This window comes from Ranitomeya imitator, chromosome 6, assembly GCF_032444005.1.
Source record: "Ranitomeya imitator isolate aRanImi1 chromosome 6, aRanImi1.pri, whole genome shotgun sequence".
NCBI lineage: Eukaryota > Metazoa > Chordata > Amphibia > Anura > Dendrobatidae > Ranitomeya > Ranitomeya imitator.
This window is the reverse complement of record NC_091287.1, coordinates 147,054,522-147,070,923: the sequence shown is the minus strand read 5'-3', so window position 1 is coordinate 147,070,923 and position 16,402 is coordinate 147,054,522. Positions and strand designations below refer to the sequence as shown.

General features: G+C 43.8%; 1 protein-coding gene across 1 annotated transcript in view; it reads left to right on the top strand.

The window, feature by feature from the left end:
- STK17A (serine/threonine kinase 17a) overlaps positions 1–10,599 on the top strand; it is a 51,785-nt gene extending 41,186 nt beyond the window's left edge. The window contains exons 4-8 of the mRNA XM_069730182.1: positions 1,772–1,916; positions 3,700–3,826; positions 3,907–3,955; positions 4,068–4,244; positions 5,508–10,599. Coding sequence (XP_069586283.1) covers positions 1,772–1,916; positions 3,700–3,826; positions 3,907–3,955; positions 4,068–4,244; positions 5,508–5,856 — 847 coding nt within the window. The 3' untranslated portion in view covers positions 5,857–10,599. The remainder of the gene's footprint in view (positions 1–1,771; positions 1,917–3,699; positions 3,827–3,906; positions 3,956–4,067; positions 4,245–5,507) is intronic.
- The last annotated feature ends 5,803 nt before the right edge of the window (positions 10,600–16,402 follow it).

Sequence of the window (16,402 nt, the reverse complement as noted above, 5' to 3'; positions counted from 1 at the left end):
TAAAACGCATAAAAAACACATACATTATGCTTCCCATCATTTAGAATGCATTCTGCAATATTTTTGCACATGTGTTTTTTTTTCTGTTAAAAAAAAAAAAAAAAAAAAAAAACGCATCATGGTAAAAAGTGCGGCAATGTTCATTAATTTTGCGGATTTTTCGCATTTTTCCTGCTATTTAATGCATTGGGAAGCTCCAGAAAATTAACGCGAAAAAAAAAAACGCATGCGGATTTCTTGCAGAAAATGTCCGTTTTTGCTCAGGAAATTTCTTTAAGAAATCCTGAACATGTGCACATAGCCTTAAAGTGAACCTGTTGGTAGGATTGTGCCCAGTATCCTACAAACAGTGTCAGGTCGGCGCCATTATTCTGATTAATGATACCTGGTTCATTAAATTCGTCTCATGGTTTGTTATCCAATCTTTATTTCCAGTTTTGAGTTAATGATATGCTCGTGCTGTGGAGGGGATTCATGTAGTGCTCTGATTAGGTGTTCATACTGATTGCTTATGACCGGTCACTTATCCATCAGTAACCTGCCCCCCGTTTACATAATAATGCATATAATATTGTTGCCTTAGGAAAAAAATAAAAAATTAACTTCAGCAAAATAGCCGCTTGTGCCATTTTGCTGCAGCTAAATTCAGCAAGCAACAGATGCTATTGTGCGTGTGCTGGTGCTATATATATATATATATATATATATATATATATATATATACAAAAAACAGGCAGCACTCCATAATCTTGAATGTCTTGTGCAGTTTATTCAGACCCACATGAAGGATTAAGACATGTGGGTCTGAATAAACTGCACAAGACATTCAAGATTATGGAGTGCTGCCTGTTTTTTGTTTAAATCTATGGACTGAGGATAGCCGGTGGACGGGCTGCCTGAAGGCTTTGCACCCGCAGATAAGTTTAAAAGCTGTGCTGTTCCTATATATATATATTATATTATATTATATTATATTATATTTATATTTTTTCTTTTAATATATATTCTCTAGCAACATAGTGCATATAACAATGTAAAATAGGGGACAGGTCACTAATGGATTGGTGACCTGACATAAGCCATCAGTGTGAATACTGAAGCCCCCCACAGGCCACCCCGGAGCACAAACATCATTTAAGTGAAACCTACAAATGAAGATTAAACAACCACAAGACGGATTTCATCACCCCAGGTATTATTTTATTCAGTATAACGGCACCGACCTGACACGGTCTGTAGCTTACTGTGCACAATCCTGCTGACAGGTTCCCTTGAAGCCTTCTAAGTGGTTGTGTGCACACAACCCATCCAGGTGAGGCAATCTTCCATATCCTTCTATATGGTCACCCAGATAAGACCCTATTTGCGCTTCGTGTCCTCTCCAGTTTCTCTTGACTCGGCTATTCGGGGCACTAGTCTTCTGCGGTGGGCACACTGTGGACCAAGAGTACTTGCCCGTCCCGGCTGCATCCTACCTTCTTGCTGCTTCTTTATGATATGAAAACTACATCTTAGACCTTGGGTTGTAAACCCCTGTTCTAGAGCCTTCCTATGAGTAACCATGTGGGTTATGTGCTGTGGCACAATGGCACTGTCCCTGTGTAGTGTATAATTAAAGCCTCAGGGGGACATTGATGTATTTGAGCAGCGAGCACTTGGCTTGGACGCACTAGGCCCCAGCTTGCTTGAATTGGGATCTGTTGTTCTAATTATGGCCATTCAGGGGTTTTTATTCCCTTGCACACATGTGACTATTCTTTCTATTCTTTAGTGCTGCCGGCGGTGAAATCTTCAACCAGTGTGTAGCAGAAAGGGAAGAGGCCTTCAAAGAGAAGGATGTCCAGAGGCTCATGAGGCAGATCTTAAGAGGAGTTTCCTTTCTCCACAGACACAATGTGGTCCATCTTGACCTGAAGGTAAGCACGAGTCAATAAACAGAAGCTTTCTACATCCTCTGCTTTCTCCGGTCACTCGCTCTTCTGAGGCTTCAGTTCATATTACACTTGAGTCATTGGGATAGGGACATATTAGGATTTCCCTCTTAATAGATTATTCCACACAATGCAGATCATTTTTTTTGGGGGGGTGGGGGTACACTCTCTCTTGATCATTTGTCATTTATATATAGTTAATGATCAGGGACTGTTTGAGGAAAAAGTCAGCACCTATAGATGGCTGTAAAATGCATACAGCCAGAGAGCCTGTTTCCTAAAGTAGGGGAAATGGAGCTTCAGTAATTGATCCGACGGCTGCAGAGCTCATTCTAGTGTGATGACGGCTGCTGATCAGACAAATCACTTTCCGATTGTGTAACCTGCCGCTCTGCACAATCCACACTAAATACATTAATACTTTACTGGACACATTGATCCTCGAGGACTATTGGGAAACTGCTCATTTTGGACCATTGAAGTGAGTGAAATGTATAGCAGGCACTATGATGTTCATAACGTAGATCTGCTGTGGGAAATGTGGGCTTCATGGCCTTACACCTTAGAGAAGTGCCTTGTGCAAGGCTCATAGACCTCATCACTTGTTTAGTCACTAAATGTACCTAGTGGCCGGCTATTCTAGTAACATGAGCAGCTCAGGTGTGAGGGACTTGGTAGAAAATGTCTTCTAAGTGATAAGATCAGAATGCTTAGTCATGTAGAAAACTACTAGTCTGCCTGCTATTAATGGTGTGAAGCAACTGCAGAGCCGGTGCTGTAATTGCTGGGGTGCAGTCCTTTGTGATGGAGAAGGCTCGGCTTACCAGTGACTCACGTGTTTGGGACACAATATAGTGAGAAAACGTGGACAGTGCAATCTGCCTTCATTAGATTTCCTGAGGTTGAATACATACGGACTTATATAAAGGAGTAGTTAAGGTATTAAAGGGATACTGTCACCTGAATTTGCAGGGAACAATTTTCAGCCATAGAGGCGGGGTTTTTGGGTGTTTGATTCACCCTTTCCTTACCTGCTGGCTGCAATATTGGATTGAAGTTCATTCTCTGTCCTCCGTAGTACACGCCTGCACAAGGCAAGATAGCCTTGCGCAGGCGTGTACTATGGAGGACAGAGAATGAACTTCAATCCAATATTGCAGCCAGCATGCAGCCAGCGGGTAAGGAAGGGGTGAATCAAAAACCCCGCCTCCATGGCTGAAGATTGTTCCCTCCAAATTCAGGTGACAGTGTCCCTTTAAGTAGGAAAAGTACTTTACTCAAACTTTGCATAAATCATTAGTACTTGCAAATATAAGAAACTTTGAAATATATCTTATCAGAACAATCTTCCTCTCCCCTCTGCGTCCTGAAGCTTTCACTCTGGGGGAAAAACCCAGCTAATTCTGTCTTGAGTCAGGACGGACTGCAGGCTCACACTGGTGTTGTGTAATACAGCCCATATTCTCTATGGGGAATTGGATGAGGAGTGAGGTGCAGAGGGAGACACAAAGATCATGCTCAACTTTGTAAAAATGCATTTCTTCACCCCAGTGCTGGATTCACATCTACACTGATCAATACTGTGTAGTTTGCATATCTCTAGATCTGTAGGGGTCTTAACAAGAAGACCAAAAGTTGTCCACTTTGGTCCAAGGCACCTTTTTAAGGAAGGTCAGGTCAAAAGTGGCTTTGGGATTAATTCTCACTGTAGAAGAAATTTTTCAAATGTAGAATGACAATCACTTTTTTTTCTCGTCCTCACATATAGCCACAAAACATCTTGCTGACCAGTGACTGTCCACTAGGTGACATAAAAATAGTGGACTTTGGCCTATCTAGAATAGTCAATGACAATGAAGAATTGCGAGAGATCATGGGGACCCCGGAGTATGTTGGTAAGAGTCTAGCAAATTATCCTTAGTTGGCTTCACATGAAGATGTGGTGGAGTAATTGTATCCTTCACTTTTCCTCTAGCGCCTGAAATCCTGAGTTATGAGCCAATCAGCACCGCGACCGATATGTGGTAGGTTCACTTATACATTTCTTCTTTCTCCCTTTATGGCACAGACTGAGTGACACAACTGGGAACAATCCCATCCACTGTGATGTGAACTCTGGTCTCTTCCCTCCAACAGGAGCATTGGTGTCTTGGCATATGTAATGCTGACGGGTATGTCCCCTTTCCTTGGTGATGACAAACAACATACTTTCCTGAACATTTCCCAGCTGAACATCAGTTACACTGAAGACTTTGAAGGAGTCTCCGAACCTGCAGTTAACTTCATGAAAGCCCTTCTAGTGCGGGAGCCGGAGTAAGTGGTCATCCATATTTCTAATGGCTCTTTGGGCCTCACGTTTCCCTGTCTTATCTGCGGCTTCCTGTCGGTGCTCTCAGCTCCTGGATGAACTGCTGACTACACACTTTGACTTGCTTCCTGTGCGTGTCTAGTACTAGCTTGTCCAGTCGGGTGTTGTTCCTTTTTAAGCATGACATCATTGGTGGATTTATTGGACGAGGCACCCATATTATTTATCATAGGTCGGTAGCTTTGCAGATTAGAAAAATGAAACGGAAACTTTTTAATTTTGAAGTTAAACTCAGGGAGGTGGTGGGTCATGGCCGGTAGTATGGTATAGCTTGTCTGTAATGTATCACGGCTCCTGTTTATAGCACACTGGCACAACAGAGAAGGAAAAATACTTCCACAGGACAGATTTTTGCAAATGTTTTCCTCCTCCCTTGTATTATGTGCAAACAAAAAAAAACAAAATATATATATATATATATATATATATATATATATATATATATATATATATATATATATATATATATATATATATATGTATGTATGTATATATATATGTATATATATATGTATATGTATATATATATATATATATATATATATATATATATATATATGCACACGCACACATATATATATATATACATACACACATATACACACACACATATACACACACACATATACACACACACATATATATACATACATACACACACATATACACACACATATATACATATACACACACACACATATATATATATATACATACACACACATATATACATATACACACACATATACACACACACACACATATACACACACACACACATATACACACACACACACATACACACACACACACATACACACACACACATTCTGAGATGTGTCTATCTATACTACATACAGTATATGAGATGTGTTGATCTATCATACATACATTTTCCAGATATCATTTTTCCCCCTGCTTTGTAATGGGAGTTTTCTGATGCCTGAAAACCTCTTTAATAGAGAGAATGTTGAGATTTTATTTTTTGTGCATTTTCAGAGCTTGGTGTTTCTAGATGGGTGTAAATGATGTGTAATGCTTTCCTAAGGCAGAGGGCTCTCCCGGGACCCAATGTTCTGGTGGCAGTAGAGCAGCCTGATAATTCCTTTATTCCATTAATTGCATCTTCCGAATAATCCAGTATGGGACTACTCATTCTGCTGCTGGTGTCTAGGACAGGCCTAAATGACATTTCTTTTGCATTTCAGAGGTCGAGCGACAGCAGAGGATTGTCTTCAGCACGCTTGGCTAGCTGAGGGCGATCTCCCGGATCTTTACTGCAGTGCTATGAATGCTGTGCAAGAAGGCACACCAATCCTGCCAGCAGCAGAAAAGGAGGATGAGCTGAAAGCAGACCCTTCCATTGGAGACAGTCCATCCCAGCCAGATACCGATGGACAGACTGTGACAGAGGAGTTGTTATTAATGGCTTCTTACACGTTGGGACAGTGCAGACAGACAGAGATGGAGAAACAGACTGAATCTACAGCCATTACAAAGAGATTTAAGTTTGAGGAGCCAATGCTGCAAGAGCTCCCGGGAGAGTTTATCTACTGAGCTCCAGCACCTGGACACGTGTCTCTTAGAGATCGGACTTGCTTTTCTTCCGAGAGTCCTGGAGCTTGTTGGTAAAGACGAATTCCTCGTTCCAGTAGTCAGCTGGTCATCATGGCGATACGAATCCAATTCACAGTGCCATGTTAAATCTGAGTGAGCAGGCTCTGTCTGCGTGGTTCATATATAGATTTTTTTTATTTTATTTATTTTTAGAGGGTTTTTTTTTTTTTGACTTGTGCCTAATTCACCACTATAATATCCCACTCTACTGGATGTCTTGAATTGGCAACAAGATGTCTTATCTAATGAGGTCCATTTTGGAACTTCTCACCAGAGTATGATCAAAATTGGTCTGTGTTCTGAGATTTATTTTTTTGTGGGGTAAAGGGGACAGCTTTGCAGAAATCTGGTTGATTCATAATAAATGAAAAGTAAACAAATTATGTCTGTTCTTCTGCAAAGCTGAAAAGTATCTGTCATGTATTGACGTGGAGGCCACCGTGAGGTCTGCATTTCCCTCTGTAAATGGAATCCTTCAAGGAAATGTGGTCTATGCTGCAAATATGGAACTCATGAGCATGAGTTTGCAAAGTAGCGAGGCTTTAATATGGCGGTCTCCACTGCATACATCCATCAGCAGCTTTAGGATGTTTGTGCCACTCCTTTCTAGCAAAAATATCGACAGCACCACTATATGTAATAATAATAAAAAATGTATGTGTATATATAAGCAGAAGAGGCAAAAAAATAATTAAGAAATGGAAAATAGAATAATAAAAAAAAAAGTGCTGGAAATGTAAAGATGTACTGTCAGATTGAGGCTTGTTACGTCGCTTCAGTCCCAGGTTGGCCACAATACCATTTCAGTGTAACCTTGCACATTCAATGCCATTTGCGCAGGTGCCAAAATGTGCTTCACCACTTTTTGCCCTACAGTAACACTCCAATATAGAGCGATGCTCCAGACTGTAACCTCTATAAGCATCAGGCAACTTACCAGTAAACCTAAAGAAAAATGGTGCTACGAAATAGCCCACAAATATATCCACTTTATTCAGTATAAAATGTTATAATGGATTTTGTTAGAGTAGCTCAATGGAAGGCTAGCAACAAACCTCTGAAGGCTATAACCGTATATAGTATATCTATTGCAGTATATACCAGAGTGGTTCACACATACATCAAATGGAGTATAGGATGCAAACATGCATAGTAATGCGTAGACTTGTGCCGTAGCACGTGTTTCACCCAGCTTTGTCAGGGTGCCGCCTGATGAAGCTGGGTGAAACGTGCTTTGGGGCTCGGGGCATATTTAACTATGTACTGGTTAATGCCTTGGGAGGTTGGTTGCTAGCTTTCCATTGCGCTACTCTTATTTTAATAAAAAATCAATTATGATGTTTTATACTTGATATATTTGTGAGATTTTGTAGCGCCATTTTTATCTCATGATATTCAGGTGCATCTCTCGTGTTCAGCCAGATACTTTTTGTTATGGGAATATTAGTGGGTCCGACTTCCCTGTAAATGCCAGTGTGGGATCACTTCTGAAAGTGATACATTAAACCCAAGAAGTGTCTGACAAAACAGCAGTCCTGGTGCAAATCACTGACTGTAGCAGAGTGCCTGCACCATTTGACTGCATTTCTTCCATCTAAGTGACGGAGCCCTGACGTACCCCATTGTAAATCTGTGGGGTTGGTCGGGCGACATTGGTATTGTTGGTACAGCAATGCATTCTGGCCTCTTTAATGAAAGGAAACCACGACACAAGTGTGAGCAGAACATGTGCCCAATGTATGGATGTATTCTACACGTCATTGTTTTTGATGATAGCAGCTCTTAGCAGCCGGGGGAGCGAGCATACGAGTGTCAGCTATGTGGCATAGATTTATATTGGAAGACACTTTAGGAGTATATTTCACCCTTGTGAACAGCAAATGGCAATCTTGGAAGGCAGGAGCCATGACTATGTATAATGACCTTCCTCAACAGTTCCCAAGTGCCTCCTAACTCCATGTGCTATGAAACGGAGACCTGATCTTTCAAGGGTCTATGCAGACCCCCACACATCTCATCATGAGGTTCATCCATTAGAATGAATATGTTGGCTGTATTCACAGTTCATCTCCCCCATGCTTTGCTATCTTCTGCCATGCTAAGTCCTTAAAGGGACTCTGTCACCTGAATTTGGCGGGACTGGTTTTGGGTCATATGGGCGGAGTTTTCTGGTGTTTGATTCACCCTTTCCTTACCCACTGGCTGCATGCTGGGTGCAATATTGGATTGAAGTTCATTCTCTGTCCTCCATAGTACACGCCTGCGCAAAACAATCTTGCCTTGTGCAGGCGTGTACTACGGAGGACAGAGAATAAACTTCAATCCAATATTGCAGCCAGCATGCAGCCAGTGGGTAAGGAAAGGGTGAATCAAACACCAGAAAACTCCGCCCATATGACCCAAAACCAGTCCCGCCAAATTCAGGTGACAGGTTCCCTTTAAGGATACGCAAGTCCGGTGCACATGAAGCACACAGGTATCTTCCACATGTTGGGTCACGAGCTGTTTTATATTCTTGGCAGTAGGTGTGGAAACAGACGCCTTATAGGTCAACCTATTCCTAGAAATGATTGTGCTGCCGGTACGTACAAGTACATCACAAATGTAAGATGCCTCAGTGATGGTCTTGTGTGTGCACCTCTTGTAGCCCCCAATCTAGGCTGGCACTGGCTTTTACACCACTGTAATGGCTACTAGTTAGCACATGCTCTTGGAGCGTTTCCTCGTGAGTGTTGAGCTTGAGGCTTCAGTTGTTGAGACGGGAACAGTATGCACTTTAGGTCGTCCATTACGTTCACTAGCTGTTACCTGTTTATTATGTAATGGGTGTCAGCAAGCAGATTGCAGGGAAGATTACCCATAGGTAAAGCTGCTTTCAATCACTTCTGTCTGAACCATCACCCTTTGTAGTCCTTCAAGTGGAGCTGCACTGTCCTGCGTGTACACGATTTCTGGCCATTATATGACTTGGCTCCTGCGTTTTTTGCTGTTTTTCCCTGTGCATTATAAGCCTCGGCATTTTCTGTTTGACTTTTCTCCCTCCAGCTTCCCCTCTCCATAGGCTTTTCTGGGTAATGCCGACAGATATAAGCTGTTTAGAAAATGATCAGTGCAGGAGATTAAACAAATGACAAGAAAGGAGCAGGTTGCTCTGATAATCTACATTACAAAGTTTCTGATCTTCAGTTGTACCATTAATTTATGCAACAGGTGTACTTACTATTTATTTTCTTATGGCCAGATACAGTTGCCATTAGTAATTTGGAGAGTAATGATAAGCTTGGCACTAGTGATGAGTGAATGTGCTGAGAAGGTGTTATCTGAGCATGCTCGGGGGTAACAGTGTCTTCAGCGTGCGGTTGCATGTCTACCGGCTGTTACAGCCACAACACATGCAAGGGTTGCCTAACAAACAGGAAATCCCTGCATGTGTAGCGGCTGTTGAGCAGCTGCGGGACATGAATATATTTTTTGAGCATGCGGAAGACACTCCGTTGGCACACAAGCGTGCTCCGATGGCGCCTTATCCCAGCACGTTCCCTCATCACTAATTGGCAATGCTACATCTCCCATCTCGTGCGCTGGATTACTGATCCTTATTATACTAGAATAGCTGCAATGGGAATATCCTTTGGCCAGCGCATATTGGCTGACCAGTACAAATCATTAACCCATTACACCTCAATGTATAGTCGGACGCATGAAAAACCTGGTTCCTTTTAATTCTGACTTCTCTTCATAGACTCCACACACCAACACTATGCTGCCACAATCGTAGCTAGCACGTTTGTCAGCTCTCGTGGTAGGTGTAATGAACGCAGTGCGTACGGCGATTGATTCCTCTGCTTATGTCTAGGTGCGGGTAGAAACCTCAGTGTCTACATTAGAGTTTATAAGTAACACATGCCACAAAGTCTCCTCCGGAAAAGCTTGTGGACACGGGTGACGGCGGCCTACAGAAACCCCAGTATTAAAGCCTCCTTTTATCCTAGTGTACACCAGTAACACTAGACCAAGTCGTGGTTTCCATGCCTGATTACTCCTTGCTTTGCAGGAGAGGTGGTGTAGTGCTCATCCCTTAATGCAAGGTATCACAAGTAGTGATGAGCGAATACTCGCTGCTCGGGTTTTCCTGAGCATGCTCGGGTGACCTCCGAGTATTTGACTGCTCGGAGATTGTTTTCATCACGGCACCTGAACGATTTACAGCTACTAGCCTGCTTGATTACATGTGGGGATTTCCTAACAACCAGGCAGCCCCCACATGTACTCAGCCTGGCTAATAGCTGTAAATCATTCAGCTGCCTCGATAAACTAAATCTCCGAGCAGTCATACACTCGGAGACCACCCCAGCGTGCTCGGGAAAACCTGAGCAACGAGTACACCCGCTCATCACTAATCACAAGGCTAAGTTCATCCATCTGGCTGCTCGATCTGCAATGTGTCCATTTTTATGTGTCTGTCGTGCCTTTTTGTACAGTCATTTTATATAAATCAGAGCTGTTTTGTATAGTTCTATTAAAGTTTGTAAGTTATAAGCAGCCTGTTAATAATACTGTTATCTTTATTCCGGAAAAATACAATGTGTTTCTACTGATGGATTTTTCAGGCTGGAAAGGCCAATCCATGCATTTGAAGCTGTTTATAATAAAGAGATCCTCCACTCTGTGGATGTTCAGTAACCTGTGTCGTCTCTTCTGTCAATGATGTGATGTGACTTGTATAGTTTCCACAGTTTGGCCGAGCACAGGTAAGTGTCAGCTGCAGACTATAGTTGTCTATAGGCAATATTCCCGCTCTCCTGCGACCCTAGCAGTCAGGGGAACTATTTTGTTGTCCGCAGCTAGTTTGTAGGCCGATTTAGGCAACTGTAATCTTTGTGTCCAGTGTAATGGGTGTCTGAGCCAGAAGCAGACACATACAGAAGATGGCCTCTGTAAGAACAATAGCTCATCATAATATCCAATTTCAACCGCTTTGGAGGTGAAATTGGGCCCTTTACCGCTTTTGCCCCTGTATGGTTGCACCCAGGGGCGTAATTATCGCGGTCGCCACTGCGATCGGGCCCGGCGGACCAGGGATCCGCGGATCAGATGCACGCCAAAATCTGTAGCTGTGCAGGAGATTCCTCCCGCACAGCAACACAGACCCACCCTCCAAGCAGTAGTGTAGCTATCGAGGGGGTGGTGGCCCAGGGCCCCGTGCTCTGAGGGGGCCACCCAGAGCTATGCTACTGTATCGGCGTGCACAGCGTGCCGATACGGTTACATTCTGTGGCAGAGCAGAGAGACACTATCTCCCTGCTCTGCCACTTTGCGGCCTGAGGAGGCGGTTCGGGGGCCCTGTGCCAGCAGTGGGCCCCCCGCCAGTAATCGCAGGGTCAGCTTGAGAGAGCGGTAGCGTTGGGCCCGGGTCACACTAGACCGTAATACGGCCGAGTGCAATGCGATAAAAAATCGCATTGCACTCGGACCAATGTTACCATGTGGGGCAGTTCCCACCAGCCGACTTTTTGTCGGCCGTTTTCCTCGGTCCGAGACAATCGCAGCATGCTGCGATTGTCTCGGACCGAGGAAAACTCTTGGCTCACTTGCACCCATATAAGCCTATGGGTGCGAGTGAGACAGCGCACACCACTCGGATATCATCTGAGTGATGTGCGCTATAAGCGGACACCAGCAATGGAGGAGATGGAGAAATTCATTTCTCCGCCTCCTCCGCAGCTGTGCTCCGATCCTCCCTGTGCGAGCGAATCGGAGCACAGACGCATGACACTTGGCTCCTGCTCTGCTGCGAGCAGGAGCCGAGTGTCATTAGCATATTGCATCCGATGCTCTCGCATCTGATGCAATACGCTAGTGTGACCCCGGCCTTACGCTCCTTCTCCCATCATCCCCCCGACACTGACGGAGTAGCGATGACGTCAATACCCGGTGCCCACTATCAGGAGATGAGCGAGCGCTCGAAGCACCGCGGGAACAAGTTTTATTTTTTATCGGGTGCATTATACTATACAGGCTGCCTAATGGGGGTGCATTTTTCTGTACTGGCTGCCTATGGGGAATGCATTATAAAGCTATAGTGTGCAAAATGAATAGGGAAAATGTGAATTTGGGTGGAAAATATTTTGGCATGGTGGGCCTCCCTTTGAAAGTTCACACTGGGGCCCGTAACTTTGTAGTTACTCCACTGGTTGCACCAGTGATATGTCTGCACCTGGTCTGAGAACAAGCATGGGGGACATCAAAGGATAACTCCTAAATGTTTAGATACCAGAATACCTTCTTAAAAGCATTGTGACTTTCTGCTATTTTAAAAGGGACAAAGTTTGGAAGTTATTCCCTATCCATAAACCACCAATCGCAAGGAACTGGGCCTCTGTCACATGTGAATGGAGCGGTCTACCTCCCCTTGATACTTGGCATCACCAGTTTCCAGGGCAGATCTCGTAATCATTGCTCTTAAGGTACCGTCATAACGATATCGTCACCACGTCACGCTTTTGGTGACGTAGCAACGATCCCGCTAAAGATCTCGTTATGTGTGACACCGACCAACGATCAGGCCCCTGCTGGGAGGTCGTTGGGGAATGATCAGGACCATTTTTTGGTCGCTGATCACCCGCTGTCATCGCTGGATCAGCGTGTGTGACGCCGATCCAGCGATGTGTTCACTTGTAACCAGGGTAAATATCGGGTTACTAAGCGCAGGGCCGCGCTTAGTAACCCGATATTTACCCTGGTTACCATTGTAAAAGTAAAAAAAAAACCCCACTATATAATCACATTCTGATGTCTGTCACATCCCCCGGCGTCCACTGTGTCAGCGCCGGCCGTAAAGCAGAGCACAGCGGTGAAGTCACCGCTGTGCTCTGCTTTACGGCCGGCGCTGACACAGTCAGTGCAGGGAAACTCTCGGCAGCAGCGCGTGCATTAGCAGCGCTCCTGCCAAACGCAGTTTTAACCCTGTGGACGCCAGCGGGGGATGTGACAGACATCAGAATGTATGTAGTGTTTTTTTTTTTTTTACTTTTACAATGGTAACCAGGGTAAATATCGGGTTACTAAGCGCGGCCCTGCACTTAGTAACCCGATGTTTACCCTGGTTACCCGGGGACTTCGGCATCGTTGAAGACAGTTTCAACGATGCCGAAGTCTTTCCCCTGATCGTTGGTCGCTGGAGAGAGCTGTCTGTGTAACAGCTCCCCAGCGACCACACAACGACTTGCCAACGATCACGGCCAGGTCGTATCGCTGGTCGTGATCGTTGGTAAGTCGTTTAGTGTAAAGGTACCTTTACTTTCCAGAGCCGTGTGGTTGTTCAAAGTCCCTGTTGTTTCTATATGTAATTAGAGTGATAATAGTGTAGACATAGAACAAACATTGATAAACTGATAATGTGCAGTAGCAGAATGAAGCTACTCATCAGAACTTTCACTCGAGGAGGAGCACTCGCTCGCATGCACCCAAGCCACCAGGAAGTTGGGGGACTGCAGAGCTACAGTGCCTACAAGTAGTATTCAACCCCCTGCAGATTTAGCAGGTTTACACATTTGGAATTAACTTGGCATTGTGACATTTTTTAAATTGTGAAAAGTCTTTTCAGAGGGTCATTTATTATTCAACCCCTCAACCCACCAGAATGCTGTTTGGTTCCCCTAAAGTATTAAGAAGTAGTTCAGGCACAAAGAACAATGAGCTTCACATGTTTGGATTAATTATCTCTTTCCAGCCTTTTCTGACTATTTAAGACCCTCCCCAAACTTGTGGACAGCACTCATACATGGTCAACATGGGAAAGACAAAGGAGCATTCCAAGGCCATCAGAGACAAGATCGTGGAGGGTCACAAGGCTGGCAAGGGGTACAAAACCCTTTCCAAGGAGTTGGGCCTACCTGTCTCCACTGTTGGGAGCATCATCCGGAAGTGGAAGGCTTATGGAACTACTGTTAGCCTTCCACGGCCTGGACAGCCTTTGAAAGTTTCCTCCCGTGCCGAGGCCAGGCTTGTCCGAAGAGTCAAGGCTAACCCAAGGACAACAAGGAAGGAGCTCCGGGAAGATCTCATGGCAGTGGGGACATTGATTTCAGTCAATACCATAAGTAACATACTCCACCGCAATGGTCTCCGTTCCAGACGAGCCCGTAAGGTACCTTTACTTTCAAAGCGTCATGTCAAGGCTCGTCTACAGTTTGCTCATGATCACTTAGAGGACTCTGAGACTGACTGGTTCAAGGTTCTCTGGTTTGATGAGACCAAGATCGAGATCTTTGGTGCCAACCACACGTGACGTTTGGAGACTGGATGGCACTGCATAAGACCCCAAGAATACCATCCCTACAGTCAAGCATGGTGGTGGCAGCATCATGCTGTGGGGCTGTTTCTCAGCCAAGGGGCCTGGCCATCTGGTCCGCATCCATGGGAAGATGGATAGCACGGCCTACCTGGAGATTTTGGCCAAGAACCTCCGCTCCTCCATCAAGGATCTTAAGATGGGTCGTCATTTCATCTTCCAACAAGACAACGACCGAAAGCACACAGCCAAGAAAACCAAGGCCTGGTTCAAGAGGCAAAAAATCAAGGTGTTGCAGTGGCCTAGTCAGTCTCCTGACCTTAACCCAATTGAAAACTTGTGGAAGGAGCTCAAGATTAAAGTCCACATGAGACACCCAAAGAACCTAGATAACTTGGAGAAGATCTGCATGGAGGAGTGGGCCAAGATAACTCCAGAGACCTGTGCCGGCCTGATCAGGTCTTATAAAAGACGATTATTAGCTGTAATTGCAAACAAAGGTTATTCCACAAAATATTAAACCTAGGGGTTGAATAATAATTGACCCACAGTTTTATGTTTAAAATTTATAAAAATTTAACTGAGCAACAAAACTTTTTGGTTTGTAAGATTTATGCATCTGTTAATAAATCCTGCTCTTGTTTGAAGTTTGAAGGCTCTAACTTATTTGCATCTTATTAAACCTGCTAAATCTGCAGGGGGTTGAATACTACTTGTAGGCACTGTATAAGCAGCTCAAGAGACAATTTAAGAATACCCCTTTAAAGACACTCTGCGGCAGCAAATTGCTATAACAAGGTTATTGGTTAGAAAGTTGCATTTAGTCAGTAAATAAACAATAAAAACTGCAAAGATGTGCAAAGGCTTTACATATAAAGCAATTTTTTTTTTTAAAGCTGTCTAGACAGGCAACTGCCCATCTTCTGAATCTTAAGGCCACTTGCAGTATCTACCACCAGTGAATGCCATCTTCATACCAACCACGATATATGGGAAGAAAAGAGTTTAAATTTATTGATTGGAAATACTGGAGTGATGACCTTTGTTTTTTGTGACCATTTTCTATGCCATGAATTTTTAAGATCCAATCTGAAAGCAATGTTAAATAATCAAAACAAGCTTCTAGTATACTCCAACTTCCTCCTTGAAATTTGCAGTTGTAGTTTAGAAGGACTGAAAAGTGACTGACTTTACATGAGAAATATATACTCTGCTGCCCACCAATTGCCTCCTACTCAGATTGGCCGACAGTGTTACGTTTCAATCACCCCTCCCCCGCCTTACCTCTGCTGGGTGGGAGGGAAGATGTGGTCTAGACCTAGCACTGCACTCTCCATGCCCCACATCTATAAGTTGGCTTACTTTGGGCATCACTATTTAGGTTATGCCAGATCTCCAGCCTCTTTTATAGACCACACGCCCTTGTTGAACATGAACAGCGGGTAACTGATTTGTGTCCAGTACACCATGTGTCTGAGCGCTAGCAAAGGAAATATGAAAGGATAGCACCTCAAGGTCCTAGACATGTCAAAATCGTGTCTGAAACCCACAGAGAATGTGGTTCAAGATATGAAAGACTTATTTTCCCTCACAAATGAAGCCAAATGTCTGGAGGAAGCAGCTTAGTAAATCAGCCCCACTGTGTCTGCTGAAAGGAGGCTGCATTTCGGTTATAAAAATTCAGCCAGCAAGTCTTGTAACCAAAAAAGTTTGTCTTATGGCTGGTAATGATGAAAAAACTAGGTTTTTTTTAAGAATTTTGCATGAAGGCATCTAGAAATTACACCAGTGTATCGCATGTAAGATACCTGAGCGAAGTGGACCACAGGTGTTTTTTTTGTTTTATTGTATATTTAACATGTACAGTTTTTAGCATCTTTGGAACATATTTTTCTGGTGCCACCAAATCTTTAAAGCAACGAAAAATGTTTACTGACTAATATGTTCTAATAAATAGCTGTAATTCCCTAGAAATAATCCTGGAGCTTCTTTTCCCATAGCTTTGCACTGTGCTCTTCCTCATTTAATATACGGTATATAAGGTGACAACCATGCGCTAGCATTTCCATAGTGTTGGTATATTTGATTTTATAGTCTGGAAGCAGCTTTCTGTGATGAAGAACGCAGACACTAGACCCTGATCACAGAGCTGCCCTCTGTCCTCTTGCCTGACACTGATCTATGTGATTGGTG